The sequence below is a fragment of the Canis lupus genome, chromosome 20 (assembly GCF_003254725.2).
Source record: "Canis lupus dingo isolate Sandy chromosome 20, ASM325472v2, whole genome shotgun sequence".
Taxonomy (NCBI): domain Eukaryota; kingdom Metazoa; phylum Chordata; class Mammalia; order Carnivora; family Canidae; genus Canis; species Canis lupus.
Genome location: NC_064262.1, coordinates 22,216,197 through 22,236,005, shown reverse-complemented (window position 1 = coordinate 22,236,005; position 19,809 = coordinate 22,216,197). Strand labels below are relative to the sequence as shown.

The 19,809-nt window shown below is 38.9% G+C and overlaps 1 protein-coding gene across 15 annotated transcripts in view; it reads left to right on the top strand.

The window, feature by feature from the left end:
• Positions 1 to 19,809, top strand: part of MITF (melanocyte inducing transcription factor) — a 218,481-nt gene that overhangs the window by 38,411 nt on the left and 160,261 nt on the right. Inside the window, exon 1 of one of the 15 annotated variants that reach the window (XM_025456556.3) lies at positions 1,989 to 2,131. The exons of 11 other annotated variants lie outside the window; for them this stretch is intronic. In XM_025456556.3, the coding sequence (XP_025312341.1) occupies positions 2,124 to 2,131 (8 nt within the window). In that variant the 5' untranslated portion in view covers positions 1,989 to 2,123. Of the gene's footprint in view, positions 1 to 1,988; positions 2,132 to 19,809 lie in introns of those variants that run through there. 3 more of the 15 variants (XM_049098433.1, XM_049098440.1, XM_049098439.1) reach the window with 3 other exon arrangements.

Here is a 19,809-nt window from a genome sequence, read left to right as displayed (position 1 = left end):
TGGGTGGTCCAAGTGGGGACGGACTGGAATGGATTGGAGGTATGACATGGAAGTTAGGAGGTTCTTGCAATGATCTAAGAGAGGACATGAAGACAATGGTGATGGGTATGGAAAGGAGTGGGTAACTGAGATAAGAACAACAGGATTTGGCAATCATGTGGGACAGTAAGACCAGTTGGTACTTTGCTCAGTTGCTTAACCAAGTGTGGACCAACTAGTGTGCTAGTCATAGTCACTCTGTTAAGTACTGTGGGGGTGAAAAGATGACCTAACAGAGATGAGAGACCAGGTAGAAAGACTGAATAAGACCATGAACCCTTTGCAGAGGGGCAAGTATTATTCTGCTGCTGCTGGCTATTATTATGATGGAATGTAGGTCCGGTGTGGCTGCTATTCTGATTTTTCAGAAACCAGAAATCTAGATATTTATTTGAGATTTCCCAATTTAAATGTTGCCTAATATAACTTAAAAAAAAAAAAAAAAAGAAGGATGCATGCTAACTAGCACTCATTTGTGGGCTGGATTCACCTTACAGATGCCCAGTTCTTACCCTCTGTTTTCTCCATGGAATATTTAGAGCTTATTTCAGAAATGTTTAGAGCTTATTTCAGTTACTTGCTATTGCGTTAACAAATGACCCAAACGAAATGGCTCAAAATAATAACGATTTTATTATTTCTCACAGTTTTGAGGGTTAACTGGGTTCAACTGGGCAGTTTTCTGCTGGTCTTGCTTGGGATCCTTCCTATAGTTGTACTTAGGTGATAGCCAGGACTGAAGAAATCTGGATATCTGTCTTGAGTGCTGAGTCAATTGTAACTTTCTATTTCTCATATAGTTTCAGGGTCTCTTGTGGCCTCTCTATGTGATCTCACTGGTGAGGGTCACTGAACTCCTTGCTTGGTGCCTCTCCACAGTGAATGTTCCAGGAGAAAGTAAGTGGAAGCTACCAGCTTCCTTTAGATCCAGAATTGTCAAAGCATCATCTTTGCCGTGTCCCCATGTCAGAGGCCAGCCCAGAATCACTGTGGGAGGGAACTACACAAGGGTATGAATACTGGGCAGTCTGCTTATGTTGACTGATGGCCATCTTTGGAAACGACCTAAAGCCATCGTTGGATGCTATCTACAACTGAAGTCAAGATGTCCACATGGTGGTGACATTGTTTATTAAGATAAGCTGGCAAGATGGGGCAGGTTCTCCTGCCTACTAGCTCATGTTCCTCTAAAGTTTTTAGAGAAAATGTAATTTTAAATGTTTTTATGGTAATTGTGATGCTGAACACACTTGGCTTTTAACATGGTGACTTTCTTTGGACACATAAATCATTTGTAGTCATTTGGGTTCTGGTCCTTTAAAAAACTACCAATAATAAGTGATAAGATGGATCTACTCTGGTTTTGGTGAGGGTGTGTATTTCACATATGTGGCCAGCTTGTTTATGTCGCATCCCTAACCATGTATTCCTTCAGAAAAGGAGCCCTCAAATAAAATTTGTTGAATAAGAGTTGTAAATCTTTCCTGGCCCCGAATAGGTACAGCTAAAAGGTCCATTCTCCCAGTTCTTTTGTATTCCTAAAATCTAGAACCAGCTACATAATTTGTGGGGCTCAGTGCAAAATGGAAATGTGTGATCTATTATTTAAAAATTAAGAATTTGAGGACAATAACAGCAGGCTGTGTAGCCCAAACCAGCCCTATGCAATTACCCAAGTAACTGCTCCTCAGGCCGGCCCTGCTCAGACTCTTGAAGCTGTGTGCAAATGTTGGGGTAAATTGCATTTTTCCAATAAGGATTATTGGCTCTAATCAAATTCTCAGTTGACTGTGACACCCTAGAAAGTTTTAGAAGCATTGCTTAGACAAATTAGAAAAGGTAGAAGCTTTATGTTTGAACAGTTCTCTCTCCCAAACAGACAGTATACCTTCTGGCCATAGCAACTGGTCTTGGCAGGCATTAGACTGAGCTTCCTGCCAGTTAGTCTCACTGAATTCCAGTGACACCAGTGTAGCAGCGACAGTACATGTTGAGTGTTTGACAGGTTGTTTCCTGCATGTCCTTTCTCGCTTTTTACTGAGCTCTGTTTCTGAAGCATACAGAATGGATTGCCAGTCTCATCTATGAGCATGTAAGTTCACTTGGAACAGACACTAGCCCAGTTCATTATGTTAGGGATTTGGGGGTCAGCATCTCTGGAAGGTCATCGGTGGACTCTAGGGCTGCCACATTGCATTTCTTGTCTCCTGGTGCTGGACATTGCAAGTCCAAGATCAAGGTATCTACAGGGCCATGGCCCCTCTGTAAGTGCTAGGGAGAGATAAGTTGTAGGTCTCTTTCCTGTCTTCTGGTGGTTCTTAGCCTATGGTAACATAACTCCAAGTGTTCACATGGCTTCTCTTTGAATGTGTGTGTGTGTCCAGATTTTCCCATTTTATGACATCAGTCATATTCAATTGGGGCTCACTCTATTCCAATGTGACTTTGTCTTAACAGATTATATCTGTAACAATCCAGGTTTCAGATCAGGTCACATTCTAAGGGTATTTGTGGTTGAGACTTCATCATTTGTATTTTGGGGGCACATAATTCAACCCGTAGTTGGAGCATGTTCTGACGATGGTCTGGGAATGGCAGCCCCTGGCATTGTGCCTTGCACAACCAAAGCAGCCGTGCCCTGTAAGACTCAGAGTCTCCTCTGGCCATTTAAAGAAGAGGTGATTGTGCAGCTGAGTTTTTATAATACATGAGCCACTCTCATTTACTTGTTTGGGTCCCTGATTTGTAGCATCATAAGCTCTTCTGTTGTTTTTTTGTTTTTTGTTTTTTGTTTTTAATCTTCCCTGTCAATCAGTGGGTGCCAAGGTCAAATTACCCTCACACCCACACACCTGACCCTCATAATAGAATAATAATAAGCTAACATTTATTGAATGTTTATTATATGCTAAGAACTCTGCATGCATTATCTAATTTATCTTCACAACAACTCTATTAGATAGTTACTGTTATTCTTCTATTTAACAGATGAGGGCACCGAGGTTAAGTGTGGTTGTGTGACTCGCCCATAGTCACATAGCTAATTAAATGACAAGCTGTGATTTGATCCCAGTTCTGATTTCCAAACCCAAGCACCATTACGTAGGGTGTGTACTGTACTTTTAGAGGAATGCTTACATAGGACACTTCACCATTCATTCTAGGCCTGTTCTTTCAGGGACCTTTTCTTTTTTCTAGATAAATCCTTTATTAAATATTTTCCACCTATGTTGATTTCTCTCAGGATTTTTACCTCTTTCTAAAGCAACCGCCAGGCCTTCCCTTGGTTTTATTGTTATCTACTTAAGTAAATCTAGGAATATGCAATCTAAATTAATTGAAATTACGAATGGTAAATGGTGAGTGGGATTATGTTTGAGCTGTGTGTTTCACAGATCCTTAAGAGAACATAAAAATTAACTCATTTCCTTGACACAGATGAGAATAGAGCCCTACACATCACCAGAGAATTTCCTACCAGTGATAAGGAAAATTAGTCTCATCTAACTTATACTGCTTTCAGTATAATGTGCTCTGTGGTGAGAGGGGAAGACCATTCTCTTGATAAATACCTTTATGCTCTAGGTAGCAGCTAGAATTCTTTCTATCAGAGTGATTGTCAGTTAAATTTATACATATAAAAAGGCTCTTTTCCAGGTGTGAGAACAATGCTGGTTTGGAAGCAGAGACCTGGGTATCCTCTGACGGATTATGGGGAAGTTTAGATACCAGAAATTATGTTTTGCTTGGATGCTTCTTGTCTCACCTGCCCATCTGTACCGTATTAAGTTGCAAACAATATGATAGAGTCATCTTTCTAAAAGTTCTGATTATTTTTGACAGTCTATGTTGAGCAGGTAGAAAAGAAAGATAAGGTGCTTATATTTGACTACAGTTGATTTAGTCAAGTATATACATATACACATAGATACATATGTATGTGTATATATGTGTGTGTATATATGTATAGCCTTTGTTAAAATGCCATGTCAGGAGATGTTGCTTTTAGCACGGTAAATGTTGACCAGGGACATCTCAATTCTAACTGTGAAGTATTTGCCAGGGCCTATGGGATCCTTTATTTATTTGCAAGGTTTTGATAAAAGATGTTTTAAATTACCCAGAATAGATTTTTTTTTTCTTCTGTGTGCCTAAAAGCAGTGTTTCACAAAATGTAGTTTGAAGGTCACTTGTGTTAAAATCATCTGGGAATGCACTAAAAATATGAATTCCTGGGTCCTGGGACTCCAGTTCCTACTGATTTGAGGATTTCAGGACCACTGTATTTTGCTCAGCTCCTCTGTGATTCTTTGCCACATCACTGTGGGAGAATCATGGTCTGTGCTCGCTTTGGCAGCACATATACTAAAAATTGGAGAACTGTGGTCTGAAAGGTATCAGCATGAGGATGACAGTTTAACTTAATTTTCTTTTTTGCTTTACATTCTTCTTGCCTACTTCTCCTCCTCTTCCCCTTCCCTCAAATATATTAAGAAAAGTATTTTAAGAATTATTCTAGGGGCACCTGGGTGGCTCCGTCAGTTAAGCTTCTGCCATCGGCTCAAGATCATGATCTCAGGGTCCTCAGATGGAACCCCTTGTTGGGCTCACTGCCAGCAGGGGGTCTGCTTCTCCCTCTGTGCCTCCCCTCACTCTCCCTCTCTCTTAAAAAAATAAAATCTTAAGAAAGTTATTCTAATGGTTTATGTTTTTTACTGTTTACGAAAGGCTTTTGTTAATCTTAGCAATATCACAATTCCATCTTTTCTTTTGTGGTCTATATTAAAGGAGCCATTGGGAAAGAGTTGTTTTGTTTTGTTTTTTGTTTTTGTTTTTGTTTTTTAAATACCTGCTATTCTCTATAGCAGATCTCCAGGAAGGAACAACATGCTGTTTGTTCTTTTCTCAGGATGAACCATGGGCTTTCATTGCTAATGGGTGTTATGATCAGTGCTTTCCAGCAATTTATGATTCCTCCTTTTTATAAATCCCAGAATTTAGTACAGACATTTCTGACATTTATAGAAGCTGCTTTTGAGGGTGAGGGAAGGTGATTAGAATTCTCTGAGAAATCATTTTGAAGGATTTTCTGCTATCAAACTAGGTAGTGATGATTCTCTCAGTGTTTAGTGTCAAGGATCTTAAGATTTTTAAGTATAGGAAATAGTCATAAAACTAGAGTTTTGAGTGAATTTTTTAAAACATGAAGTTTTTTGTTTTTTAAAGATTTTATTTATTTATTCATGAGAGACAGATTGAGAGAGAGAGAGAGAGAGAGAGAGAGGCAGAGACACAGGCAAGGGAGAAGCAGGCTCCATGCAGGGAGCCTGATGTGGGACTCGATTCTGGGTCTCCAGGATCAGGCCCTGGGCTGAAGGCGGCACTAAACTACTGAGCCCCCCGGGCTGCCTTAAAACATGAAGTTTTTAACCAAAAGTATTCAGACAAGTGAGTCTCCTCCCCTTTATCCCCCATGTTAGAGAAGTTCCTTTGTTGAGAAGTTGAACTAGCAAGCTATTTTCCACCTTAATCCATGGTAAATAAGTAGTTAGATTACTAGAGGTTAGGAATTTTTCAGGTGATTTGAATGGATGCTCCTAAAGGTGTATTAAACTAGATGATGATTTTAGAGACACGTCTTTCTTTATAAAAGACTTGATAGCACAGGGCAATCATAATTTAAATGTTATCAAGTTAAACTATTGTGGTGATTTTTTTCTGAAATGTCAGATCCAATGTATATTTTCCATTGGAGACCCCTCAGGTAAATCTCAAGGGTCCTGTATCCCAGTCTGGAAAGATTGGCCTGGATTGTGGGCTCTAGCAGCTGTTTGGCTTTTTGTTTGGGCTGGGTAATACAAGTGAGAGCCTGTTATGTTTGTCAAAGTGCTGCGGTTGGATTTTCTTTTTTAAATGGTACAAATCTATTATCTTCCTGTTGTTGTCTCTTCCATGAAAGCTTTCTATTGGCAGAGAACTCTTGAGTGGGCTGACAGTCATGGTGCAGAGTATAATTCGGGTTATCCTGCAAGGGGCTCGAACATTCCTCATGAGGGCTGAGGCAGGGCAGGCGGAGTGGAGCAGTGAGTCATGGCGTGCTGGGGCAGTTGTGTCCCGAAATAACAACAGCAGTGGCGGCAATTTAATAGCAGTCGCCAGCCTAGCATTTATTGATGCTTCCAACTTGTCAGGCACTCTGCTAAGTGCCTCATACGCATGATCTCATTTAAATCAGCAACAATCCCAGGAACCGAGTACCATCTCTTATATCCATGTTACAGAGAAGCATCTCAAAGTCATGTGACTAGCAGGGGTGGGACTTGAACCCTGATCTTTTGGATGCCTCAACTCATGCCTTTCAAAGCTGCACTGTGCTCTCTTTGACAAAAGTACACGATGTTACTGGGTTCCCTATCTCCTCTTAAATCCCATCATCATCAGTGTTTACTTGGCAGTTTTGACTTGGTAATCCAGGGACTTGGAGATTACTCTCATCTTGTTTTTCATGAATTCAGGTTCTGAGTGAGAAGGAATAGGACTTGAAAAAGTTCATCCTTGAGAAACTGAGCATGACCTTCTTCCTGGGACCATGTCTATTTACTGAATGGTCAATGGAAAAAAGGAGTCCTAAGTGGTGAAAGGTTAGGGGGTTTGGATAAGAGAGAAGGGGGTAGGCAGGTGGATACTTCCAGGGTGGTTTCTACCTTCAGAGAGAAGAAGGAGGGATAGTAAATATATTTAAAAACGAGTTAAAAGTTCAGCCAGATGGTAATTAATGCCATAGGATTTTATATGAAAAACAAAAGATCCTATGCTTAAGTAAATTTGGGGGACTATACACTCTAACATCCATTTGGGGAACAACAACAAAGGGACCATGGCACCTAACACTTAATTTTTCCTGCGTGCCCTTTTAGCACTTTGTATGTACCAACCCTGTAAAGTATGAGTTGCAGTTGACCCTTGAATGACACAGCGGATAGGGGCAGCCACCCCCTGCACAATTGAAAATCCATGTGTAACTGTGGACTCCCCCAAAACCTAACTACTAATAGCCTCTTGTTGAATGTAAGCCTTACCAATAATATAATTGATTAATGCATGTTTTGTGTGTTATACATATTATATACTGAATTCTTACAATAACGTTAGCTGGAGGAAAGAAAGTATTATTTAGAAAGCCATTAATAAGAGAAAGTACATTTATAGCATTGTACTGTAGAAAATTCACATATAAGTGAACCAGCGTGGTCCAAACCCATGTTGTCCAGGGTCAACTGTATTTTAATCCCAGTTCCACAGAAAGGTCATTCTGCTTTTGTGTATTAGAGTTGGGATCCTAACCAAGGCAGTAGGAGTCTAGATACTGGATTCTAGATACTGGATTCTATCTACTGTTGCCTCTTCTGGTGACACCTGCTGAGCACATATGTATGTGTCAGGCCTTTTCTAAGTTCTTACATATATTTGTGTTTACTCACTTAACCTTCTCAAGTATCATAATGTGCATCAGCATACTAAAAGTTCTGAAATGAGCGGCAATCAACAAACTGGTGTATCTTTGCCCAGCATTTCTCAGATTTACTTGACTATAGCATTCTCCTGCCTTTTTTTTTTCTTTCTTTCTTTCTTTTTTTTTTTGAGAGGGAGAAGAGTTGAAGCAAGAATATCTGCCAGTGTGTACTTTTTGAAATCCTAAACAAGAGATGCATTTTATTCTGACCCCTCAAAACAGGTTTGAAATGTGATTTATTTTCAAGATAGTGTAAGGATTCCCTGAGAGTCTGGCTTTGTTCTGGAACTGCCCAGTGCTGGTGACCTTCATCAGAGCTTCATCTTGCTGGCCCCAGGGCTATGAATACCTGTTTCTATCTATTTTATGGGAATGTTGACAGTAAATGAGCATGAAGCTCTTGGGGCTCCTTAGACGAAAGAAGCTATTGATGTCCAAGGTCTTCTTAATGTCTTATCAGATATCCAGAGTTTCTTCATTTTGGTTAACGTTGAAAAATGAACGTATACACTAGTAGGACAGGCTCAGTAGCCTTAGATTACTCAGAGGAGGAAAGGAAATCTATCTGGAAAATGTTTATGGCTCCCTTGAGTCAAATCTTCAGATGCTTAAGAGTAGCATTGATATGATGGTGACAGTCACTTGAGTAACATTAATAATGAGTTTCCCATAAGACTGTGAGAGCTGTATGTTTGTTTGTATGGTCTTATCCTTTGAAGTCCAGATATTTGAGGCCAGGGACCCAAATACATGTCTGGGGCATAATTCTTACAAATGTATGTTATTTTACAAGTTTTTTTTTTTTTTTTTTTTTTTTAAGAATTAGAGTTTGATCAGTGTATAGGTAAAAATTCATGTACTTGTAAATGGCATTGAATCCAACCCATTAAAGAATATTCGTTGGTTCATTTAGGTGAAGAGTCCAGGTCCTTTCAGAGTTGGTTTGAACTTCAGCGTTATGGGATGCCTGGATTGCTCAGTCAGTTGGGCATCTGCCTTGGCTCAGGTCATGATCCTGGAGTCCTGGGATCAAGCCCCACATCAGGCTCCCTACTTGACAGGGAGTCTGCTTCTCCTTTTGCCCCTCACCCTGCTCGTGCATATGCTCTCTCTCTCTTTCTTGCTCTCACAAATAAATAAATTAAATCTTAAAAAAAAAAAAAAGAACTTCAGGGTTAGTTTGACTCAGAGTCCTAGTGTTACTGTCATGGGTTTGGTTTCTGATCCTATCCACTCTGATGGGGTTATGTCACCTTCAGTGTATTGTTGGTTCTACTTAATGTCAAGACTCTACCAAATGCTCCTGGGGCTGCTTATTCCCTCTTCCATATCCAGAGAAAGAGAGAATATGCAAATGAGAGAGGACAGACAGGCATATTTCTGGAAGCTCCTTCAGAATAGCAAGGAAGAAATCAAACCTTCCTTGTTGGCCATTCTCAAGTCATGTTCCTATTCATCAATCAATGCCTTTGATGAAAGAATGGATTTAGACTGACTGGAAAATAGAGTGGTGCTATATTCTACTCCTGGATTCTAGGATAAAGTGAGATTTGCCAAAGGAGCTATGGATCCTGTAGGAAAATCAGAAATGGATATAGATATAAACATTTGGGACTTAGGACACAATTTATCTGATACTTTTCTCTTACACACTTATGTTAGCAGTTACTTGTGAAACTGCCCTGTTAATGAATAAAAGACCTAGATTGAGATTTAACTTTTAAAGGATTTAGTTTCAAGTTCTTAGAAGTATGGGCTATATCAGAACAAACTGAGGATTCTCTTCCTTCTAGGTTGTTGAAAAGTCTTGGTGTTTAGTATTGATTTATAAAGCATTAAATGAGTCTGTATCTGTCCAGTGGTTCTCTATGCCAAAAGTCTATTGGATGAATGAATCTGAGATTTCATTAAGGTAGTATCCGTTACCCTAACTTTGTGTTTTCTTTGTGTTGATCTTCTGACATCGAACTTTTGCTTTTAATAAATAAAAGATATGTTTCCATATTGGTCTCATAGGTACCTGACATTATATTTTATTCAATAAAAATTATACCACTGATAAAAATAGAATAATATTGAGAGTCATAAATTCTAAGAATGCTGGTAGTAGCCAGAAGTGGATTGAGTGCTCTAGGTACCAGAAAAGCACTATGCTAAGTGCTTTATCTGAATTATTTTGTTTGTTCATCTCAGCAGCCCTAGGGAGGAGGTGCTGTCATTACTTCCATTTTACAGATGGGGCAACTGAGATTAAATTACATGCATCAAGGTCATGTGGACAGAAAATGGTAGAGCCAAAACACAGATCTTTTTGACTCTGGGCCCTGTGCTCTTAACCATTGTTCTTTCCACCAGCAAAGCCAGGATACTTCAATGTGCTCCATCCTTTGTTAAGTTTGGAATTCCCAGAAAGTTTTATTATGTCTTTAAGTTCTTCTGAAGTTATATGCTTCTGTATAGACTAGTAGTGGTAGAGGATTGAAGGAGAGCTTTTACCACCATGAGCCTTGGAAAAACCTGAGCCAGGAGTTTTCATGAAAAATTTGTATCTGCCCCAATAGCTAAAAGAATTTTGAAAAAGAAGAACAAGGCTGAAGGGCTCACATTTCCTGATTTCAGATTCTATCTATCTATCTATCTATCTATCTATCTATCATCTATCTATCTATCTATCTATCTATCTATCTATCTATCTATCTATCTATCTATCTATCTAATGGGGTGGAGGGAGAGAGAGAGATAGTGCCACCAGCATGGTGTAGGGGAGGAGCAGAGGGAGAGGAGAGAGAAACCCAAGCAGACTGTGCTGAGCACAGAGCCTGATGCTGGACTTGATCTCAGGACTCTGAGATCACGACCTGAACCGAAATCAGGAGTCAGACACTTAACTGGTTGAGCCACTCAGTCGCCCCATGACACTTCCTGCTTTCAAAGCATATTCCAAAGCCACAGTAATCAAGACATTGTAGAACTGACATAAAGACACACAAATAGACCAATGGAACAGAATAAAGAGCTCAGAAATAAACTCACACTTACAATGGTCAAATGATCTTTGACATGGACAAAGACCACAGACTGGGGACGCCTGGGTAGCTCAGTGGTTGAGCATCTGCCTTTGGCTCAGGGTGTGATCCTGCGGTCCTGGGATCGAGTCCCACATCAAGTTCCCTGCATGGAGCCTGCTTCTCTCTGCCCATGTCTCTGCCTCTCCCTGTGTTTCTCTATGAATAAATAAATAAAATCTTTCTTTTTTAAAAAAGACCACAGACTGGGGAAAGGACTGTCTCTTCAGCCAGTTATATTGGGAAAACTGAATATTCATTTCGAAAGGATGAAGTTGTGACCTTTTATTACATTGTATAAAAAATTAACTCCAAATGGATTAAAGATCTGACGTAAGATCCCAAACTATAAAACTCCTAAGGGAAGTTTTATGACATTGGACTTAGCTGTGATTTCTTTGATATGACAGTAGAAGTACAGGCAACAAAAAGGGAATGATACATAAGTGAGACTACTACATCAAACTTTAAAAAACTTTTGTGCCTCACAGGACACAGTCAACAAAATGAGGAGGCAACCTGTGTAATGATACTTGCAAATCATATATCTGATACGGAGTTAATATCAGAATATATAAAGAATTCCTGTAACTCAATAGGAAAAAGTCAAATAGCCCAATTTAAAAATGGGCAAAGGACGTTTCTGTGAAGATGACATACAGATGACCAACAGGGATATGAACCGGTGCTCAACATCACAAATCATAAGAGAAGTGCAAATGAAAACCACAATGAGATATCAGCTTACACTTACTAGGATGGCTATTATTGAAATAACAGAAAATTTCAAGTATTGGCAAGGATGTGGAGAAATCAGAAAAATGTGTACTATTAGAGGCATTGTAAGATGGTGCCTGTGCTATGGAAAACTTGTGGTGGTTCCTCAAAAAATTAAAAATAGAACAAACATATGATCTGGCAACCCTACTTCTGGGCATATATCCAAAAGAATTGAAAGCAGGGTCTCAAAGAGATATTTTTATACTTTTGTTAGTAATAGCAGTATTTACAATAGCCAAGAGGTGGAAGTAACCCAGATGTCTAATGGACTATTATTTAGCCTTAAAAAGGAAAGAAATCTGTTACATGCTTCAACACAGATGAACCTCGAGCACATTATAGTATGTGAAATAAGCCAGTCATTAAAAGACAAATACAGTATGATTCCATTTATATGAGGTACCTAGAATAGTCAAGTTTATAGAAACAGAAAGTAGAAGAGTTGTTGCTATGAATTTAGGGAAGGGGAAAAGGGGATTTTTTTTTTTTTTTGGAAAAGGGGATTTTTAAAATGGGTATTGTTTCTGTTGTGTAGGTTGATAAAACTTTGGAAACTGAACTGTACACTTAAAAGATGGTAAATTTTGCGTGTGTGTGTGTGTTTTTTTTTTTAACTGGAATTTTTTTTAATCACATTTTTCTCCTGCTGCTAATTTAACTACTTGATTGAGTTACTTGAACATTTTACTCAAAGTTGCAAACCCCAAGCCTACAGACTGAGTGTGGCCCACAGACACATTCAGATGGAGCCATAAATCTGTTTTTTGACAAAATACGAATTAGTGGTTAACATTTAAAAAAATTAGGAATTTTCACATAAAAATAGCTTCTCTTGGAAAACTGGAAAATCTGGAAAGTCTGGATCCACATTGCTATCTAAGTGGCTGGAGCTGAGGAATTGTCAACCTCTTTCTAGACTGGGCATGAAATTCAGACTGCCTTTCTCTCATTCCCTAATTTCTTATACCAGACCCAAGTCCTCATAGATATAATACTAACTTGCTGGTGGTGTTATTCGTAGCTTTAACGTATTAAACTCCTTAATTCCAGGTGCCTTTCCTACTAATACCCCGTGGATGCTCTGCTGGTCCTACACTAACTACTCCGGGTGCCTGATATCTAAGTAGCCTATTCTGTATTTATGTCCCTAGAGCTATGATCTGTCTTTCCTTAGGAACAAATAGAGCCTCAGTACTTTTTTTTTCTCCTTTGCTGTTTTGCTTGCAGCAAATGTTGCCCTACAACTCATGTTCTAAATATAGATGTGTTAAATTTCAAATGTGAAAGTTTTTGATGGGTCTGAAGCCAGTTTGCTAATCAGGGGAAATGCTGTGATTGGCGCCAGTGTCTTCACAGACCCTGGGGGGATTGTGAAATCCAGCCTCAACTGTGATTCAGCTCTGGGGTTGAAAGAAAAGCTCAGCGACCGCTCCAGAGTTTGCCAAGTTGTTTTTCTTCTTAACGGCGTGGTAGTTCTTTCAGTGTCATAACTTAAAAAGATAAATGCATGTCCCTTAGTTCATTTTACTAGTACTGGATTAATAGTACGGTAATAAATCATTTACACCAGCAAAAACAGATTGTGTTTTCTGATTCCTTCTGCACTTATCTGTAAGTAAAAGAAAACACAGAGACACCCAAGGGCCTACTTGTCTTGGGGAAGTTAAGAATGGTTACTTGTGCAAAATATAAAAAGTCCAAACTGGCCCAACTTTTTAATCTTGTATCTTTTAAATCTTATGTTGTCTTTCAAGATAGGGGTAGTGGTGTCCATTGCAAGTGGGAACAAAATCCTGGAAAAGCGTCCATTGTCCATTTCTCAGGGTTACACATTGCTTGACATTCGTGTGTACGTGTAAGTATGTGTGTGTGAGGCGTTATTAGAAATGCCTCTGTGGTACATGCTGGTTCTATTTCATTTGTGCAGTCGAACCGGAAAGATATGGTTTGATGTGTTGAATAATAGTGGCCAACACTAGAGGAGTCCTTAGTTTCGAGGACAGTAGAACAGAGGTATTCAAAGAACTTTCTGGTTAATGAGACTTAGGTAATTAAGTTCTTGTGCTCTGAGTTGCTCCTCCAAGGAGACTGATGGGCTGAATCCTTATCTGTGCTCGCCAGAAGTGAGGCTGTCATCTAGCACAGTCGGTGTCTCTGTTTTTGAGAAGAGATAGGACCGTAGTTGATTCCATCACTATGCGGGACAGAAGTTTTGAAGATGAGCAGTGGGTCAGAGAAACCAGACTCAACAAGCCAGTTGAACCAGACCGCACATTGCTGGCCAAAGGGGCCTGATAGTGAGTGCAGGGACAGATGTTTGGAGTTGCTTTCTCCCTTTTTATTCCACTGCTTATATCTATTAAATTGGTCAACAGCAGCACTTACTGGTAAAAACAGGAACAACAGACCCTGGTTTCCCTATCAGCTGCTAAGAGAGTGAAGCTCTTTTCCTTCCTCCTCTCTTCTTCTCTTTCCTTTATTCGCTCTTCCGCTCCTTCTCCAAGTGCAGTTGATTTGAGAAGGCATTTTTAATTGCAAAAGAATAACATCTGAAGAAAAACTTGTTAATTTTCCTTCTCACCATCTCCAATCCTGCCCTTCTAAAGACCTCATTAACAGTTTGGTTTGTATCAATAGTCCTTCCCCTGCTCATGAAAACATATATATATATATATGTATGTGTATGTGTATATGTATATACATATATATATATACGCACACATATACATATATATATATGTTAATTTTTTACAAAAGGAAACTCCTGTGTCTACAATGTTCTATAACTTTATTTTCCTGACACTGTTTCACGAATGTCTCTCAAAATCAGTATATTTAGCTAAAAAACCATTATTTTTAGTGGCTTTGGAGTATTTCATGGTATGACTTTATCATAATTTATTCACATAATCCCCTATTGATTGATTCAGATAATTTACAGATTCCCTTCCCCGCCAGACAGTGCTACTTATTTTTCATATTTATTTGAAAAGCCTTTACCCTGTGTGATATTTGAAGACAAAAGTTAGCAGGATTATTTTTCATTTTGCTTTTATTTCTTTTATGATTTCATCTGGTTTTATGAGCTTAAGTCTTTAGCTTCTCTAATTTGCGTCTTGGAATTTTTGCATGCTGGCTTATCTGTGCCACAGCACAGAGTTTCTCAACCTTAGCATTGTTGTCATTTGGTGCCAGATAGTTCATTTTTGAGGGAGCTCTCCTGTACGCTGTAGGATATTCAACAGCATCCTTGGTCTCTACCCACTAGATTCTGGTAACATGCCAACCCCCATATCAAGTTGTAATGACCAAAAATGTCACCAGAAACTGCCAGTGTTCCCTGGGGTACAAATCCTCCTGGTTTGAGAACCACTGCTATAAAGTAAAATGTATATAACAAGGTCCTTGGTTGTAAACTGTGCGATGTTCATTAAACAGTTTGAGTATTTCTTGGCTGTGTTTGGGGCAATGCCTGCTCAAGTTAGAGAACCATGGGAAGGAGACGGGAATACCAATTGAGTTGTGCATGATTTTATTCCACTGGGGTCCAGGCCCTTAGTATGGTGTATGTAGTCCTGCCCTTGGCACTCCAGATATTTCAAGTGTGGATGAGGCAGTGGAACTCAGGTAGCCAGTCACGTGCCACCCCTCCTTAACTCTTTTCTACCAAATCTCCCCAGCTTCTAGCCTTGGGCAAAATAGCCCCACTTGCGTGATCACTGGGGAGCTCTCTACTTTCCATGTGTGATTTTTTTTCTGGAAAGAGATGGCATTGTATAATGATTTAAGTAGCTTTACATTTTACAGATGACAATTTATGGGTAATTTGCTTAATTAATAGGGTGTGGTGTTGTCTTATCTGAACAAAGCTGGGCATGAGGCCCTTAATCAGAAATGTGACCCCTGATCAAGTCATTGTTTGTTTATTATAGAAAGTCAGATGCCCTTGTGTTGATTTGACTTAATGCTTTTTAAAAATAGGTGACTATAGGGGTGCTTGGGTGGTACAGTTGGTAAGCATCTGGCTCTTGGTTTTGGCTTAGGTCATGATCTCAGGATTATGAGATTGAGCCCAGCCTTGGGCTCTTGGCTCACTAGAGTTGAATTGAGATGCTCTCTCCCTCTCTGCCCCTCCTGCTCATGCTTGCTCTCTCTCTCACTCTCTCTTTCTCTTGCTCTCCCTCTTGCTCTCAAATAAGTAAATCTTTTAAAGATAGGTGACTATAAAGATTACTCATGTTTCTATGGGCTGGGGAATAAGCCAAGTGCATGTCCCTTCTTTGGCCTTAAATAATAAGAATTTGGATGATTGAGACTTAGTTGTCATGTGTTTGGTTGACATTTTAGCTCTGATAGCTTTATTGTCAAGGTAATAGGAAAACATTACAATTTACATGCACTTAAGAAATGGAATGTCATCTAAACTACTTTGTGTTTGTGATTTATTTATGCCCTATCCCCATCCCCCATACCCATGTAGCTACTACCCAGATTAAGAATTAGACTGTTTCCAGCACTGTAGAAGATTCTCCGGTCCCCTTGTCAGCCAGTAACTACTTGTCTGAATCCCCCCATCTGACCTGTGACTTAGTTTAACCTGTTCTTGAACTTCATGTAAATGTAATCAACCAGTATTTATTCTTTTGCCTCTTTTTAAGAAAGCCTGATGTAGAACACTTTCAATTAAAAAAAATAGAGAAAATTATGTAATCACTCTTCATATGATAAAAAGATCACCTTTGGTTTAAAAAAGGTAATTTTCTTATATCATTTAAAAATCAATCCATTTATAAAATTCAAATGTATATGCATAGCTAACATATTAGATCAATTTTACATGTTTTAAATTCACACATTTTACAATGATTAAGTATACAGTACACATTTTAAAGCAATCTGTGATTTCTCTTCACTTTTGTTCATGTTCATACTGTAGTACTTTATATAAAACATTGGTCCTTTACATCCTAACTTGTGCAAAATATTTTGTTATGGGAAAAAATTAATTTTCTGTTGTCATTTCTGAGGATTGGGTTTAGTTGTTATTCCTTTGAGAAATATAGCAATTATACTTCTTGGTGGAAAAAGAAGATCTGATCTGGCAGGAATTTTTCTTTCAGTGCTTGTGAAAAATCTTTTGAAATAGTTTTCCAGGTAGTAAAATCTCTAATGCCTTTTGGATTCACTGTGGTCTGTGAAGCTGACAAGCAGCATCTCTTTAGGATAGTTGTGAAACAAAAACTGGGAGGGACTGACTTGTTACTTAGTCCCCATCTGTTACCTTGGCAATAAACTAAACATTTCAAAATACTTGGGCAAATGCCACAAACAAATGATGCCTAGGGGTTACATTGTTCAAGCAGATGTACCAAGACCACGTTTAGATGATAAAGGTTGCAGAAACCATACCCATTGAATAGGAGGTTTTTACTGTAACTTTTCTGACTCTTATGTAAGCTAAATGCATTAGCAAAGGGAAAGTCTTCTGCTCTAAGTTTACAGATTATTTTTGATAGCAATATGCAATGATTTGTGCTATATTTTCGTCCAAAGTTATACCTCAAATTATTTGGCTTTCATCAAACCAATTTAATGCCACATGTGAATGGAAAACTGGATTACACCTGTTACAGTAGCTGAAGGTTATGGTGATTGAGGGAAACATAAAATACCACTCTCTTTTTCTAAGTTTTTTTTTTTTTTTTTTTTTAATTTAAACCTGTGTTCTCACTTTGTACAGTAGTATTCACAGAGATATTTGTTGCCTGGGGAGCAGTAAGTATTCTGCAAGTTATATAAATGAACATTTGTTACAGTGTCTGTTATTTTTCTAGAGGTCATTCATGGAATATTTTGGGGGAGTGAACAGATTATAGGGGGAAAAAAAAGATTCTTTTGACCAAACAGGAGGGATTTTCTGTTTTGTTGGATTCAATCAGAGATAGATAAATATATCCTATTGCAGAGTTAGAGTTTTGAAGGGGACAGGTTATGATGGGATAATTAGGAATTCAGGAAGCCTCTTTCACTCTTTCCTATTTTCTTGAAATGTCAGTCTAAAATCTTCCTGTTTGGTGGTAAGTGACATTTGTTTTCAGTCTTGATTTTAAAATGTTGATACTTTCACTGTACATTTGGTGAAAATCATATGATTCCTCATAGATGACTTGTCAAAGTTATTTCTTCTGCCCATTTTGGTGGAAATACTCAATGTTTTTTTTATCTATAACCAAGATTATCTTTATCGTTATGAACTGTCAGTGATGAGGTGACACATGTAGTGATAGAAATCTGGAACTCCTGATGCTGTGGATCAGAGATTACAATAAAAATATGAATGTTGATTTCAGAAGCAGCATCATTTTAGATTTAACAGAGGGCTGTAACCCAATCATAGATAAAGTGATGTCTCAGAGTTTTAGGGTTTTGTTTTTGTTTTTGCTTTTTTAACCAGGAGAGAGAGAAAGGTGGGGAGGGGCAGAGGAAGAGGGAAAGAGGGAATCTTAAGCAGACTCCACACCTAACGTGGAGCCTGAAGTGGGGCTCAATCTCAATCCTGAAATCATGACCTGAGCTGAAATGAGGAGTCAGACCCTTAACCAACTGAGCCACCCAGATGCCTCTCAGAGTTTTCATTCTTAATCAGCATCTTAATTGAGAAGGAAAAACCCTCCAGAATTTTATTGTCTTAAACGGTCCAATTCCCTGTTCTATGACTTTCTGATCCTGTGAATATTTTATGTACCCAGCATATACCCACAACTGACCTGGCTCTGCCTCAGTTTCCCCATCTGCAAAGTGGGAATGCTGCTGTCCATATGACACAGTTGTTGGGAGGATTGAAAGCCTGACTGATTTTAAACATCCCAACACAATTCTGGACTCTACAGTAGTTGATATTTTTATTCCTTTTATGATAAAGAAACTATGCTGTGTTAGTGGAAGCCAGGCAGATAGACTTCATATAATTCCCTGAGTATCACATACCAATAGCATGGAGTCCTGGCCAGGTGGTTTAAGTCACTGGGTCTCAGTTTCCTTGATTGCAAATTGGGAATCACAGTATTTACCATGTAGAGGTTTGAGGAAAAAAGATAATATATTTAAAATATGCAATGTGGACCTGGGCATGTAATAAGCATTCAGCAAATGACAGCTGCGACTGTTATTAAAATTGTTGTGATCGTTTTTACTATTAAGTATATATCCACATCACTAAAGGTTTGTTGCCATTTCCATAGCCCAGCTACTATCATCTCCTTGTATTGTTGCAATAGCTTTCTGACACTCTCCCTCTGTTGGCACAAAGAGCCAGCAGGACCTGGCCTTTGTCTGTCCTCCCCGCCCTGCTCCCACATTGCTTCCCTGCAGTTTTTTTTTTTTTTTTTTTTTTTTGTGCTTCAGCCACCAGGCACTTTGTTTATTTTTTCAAGAGTTAGGCTACTACTTGCACAGGACTTTGCATATGCTACTTTTTCTCCCTGGAATAGTTCTGTCCTCTTTTCCCCTCCCTTTCTGCCTCTTCACTTGCCCACCCAGCACTTTATTAAATATCCTCCCAGGTCCTTGTACTGAACCTTAACTTTGCTTTGTACTTAATTATTTAAATCACTTGTCATTTTACACTTTTTGTGTGCTCATTTGAGTTCTTTGTCCTACCCTAGACTATAGGTTCTAGTAAGCAGAGAGGATGTCCAATTTGGATTACCATTGTATCTTCATTTAGTGCCCTGCCACACTCATTTGCTAGGGGAGGGAGTGAATAAGTGCATAACTGACACAGCGATAGAAAATATCTGGGCAACCTTTGAGGAGAGAGAGAGGTCGTGGGGTGTGGGGTTCATTCCTGGGAGAATGCATCCAGAGAAGGCGGATTAGCTGAAGGTCTGGCCCTCCATGGAGGAAGAGCAGTGTGTTTATGCAGGAGGGTAGATGTGGAAATGAAGGAATGCAGGGAGGAAGGAAAAGAGCTGGGCAGGAAATAGTTGTGGAGTGTTGGAAAGGGGAAATAACTGAGAAGTGACTTGATAGAAAATCGTGCATTTGTTTCCTCTGCTGTAGTTCTTATTTGTCTGGTTTACATGTTGGTCAGAGTTGCTTTTTTTTTTTTTAAGTCTGTTTTTACGATATTTATCCTTTTAGGATGCCATGTCCACTTACTTACATAGACAGACTTAAATACGTAAAAGCAAGCAAAGAAACAATAGCAGTTAGGCTTTGTTTTGTCCTGCTTTTCTAGGACACCCCTTTCCTTTTTCATTTGGCTTCCACTATCTTCTGTCTTCTGTCAAAAATACACAAAAAGAAACAAATTTATTTATATTCTCTACACTGAAGTGGATTTGAATCCCCTTACCATGCTCCCCCCCTTACCATTTCTAATTGTTGAAAACTTTAGCACTTGTTTCTCAT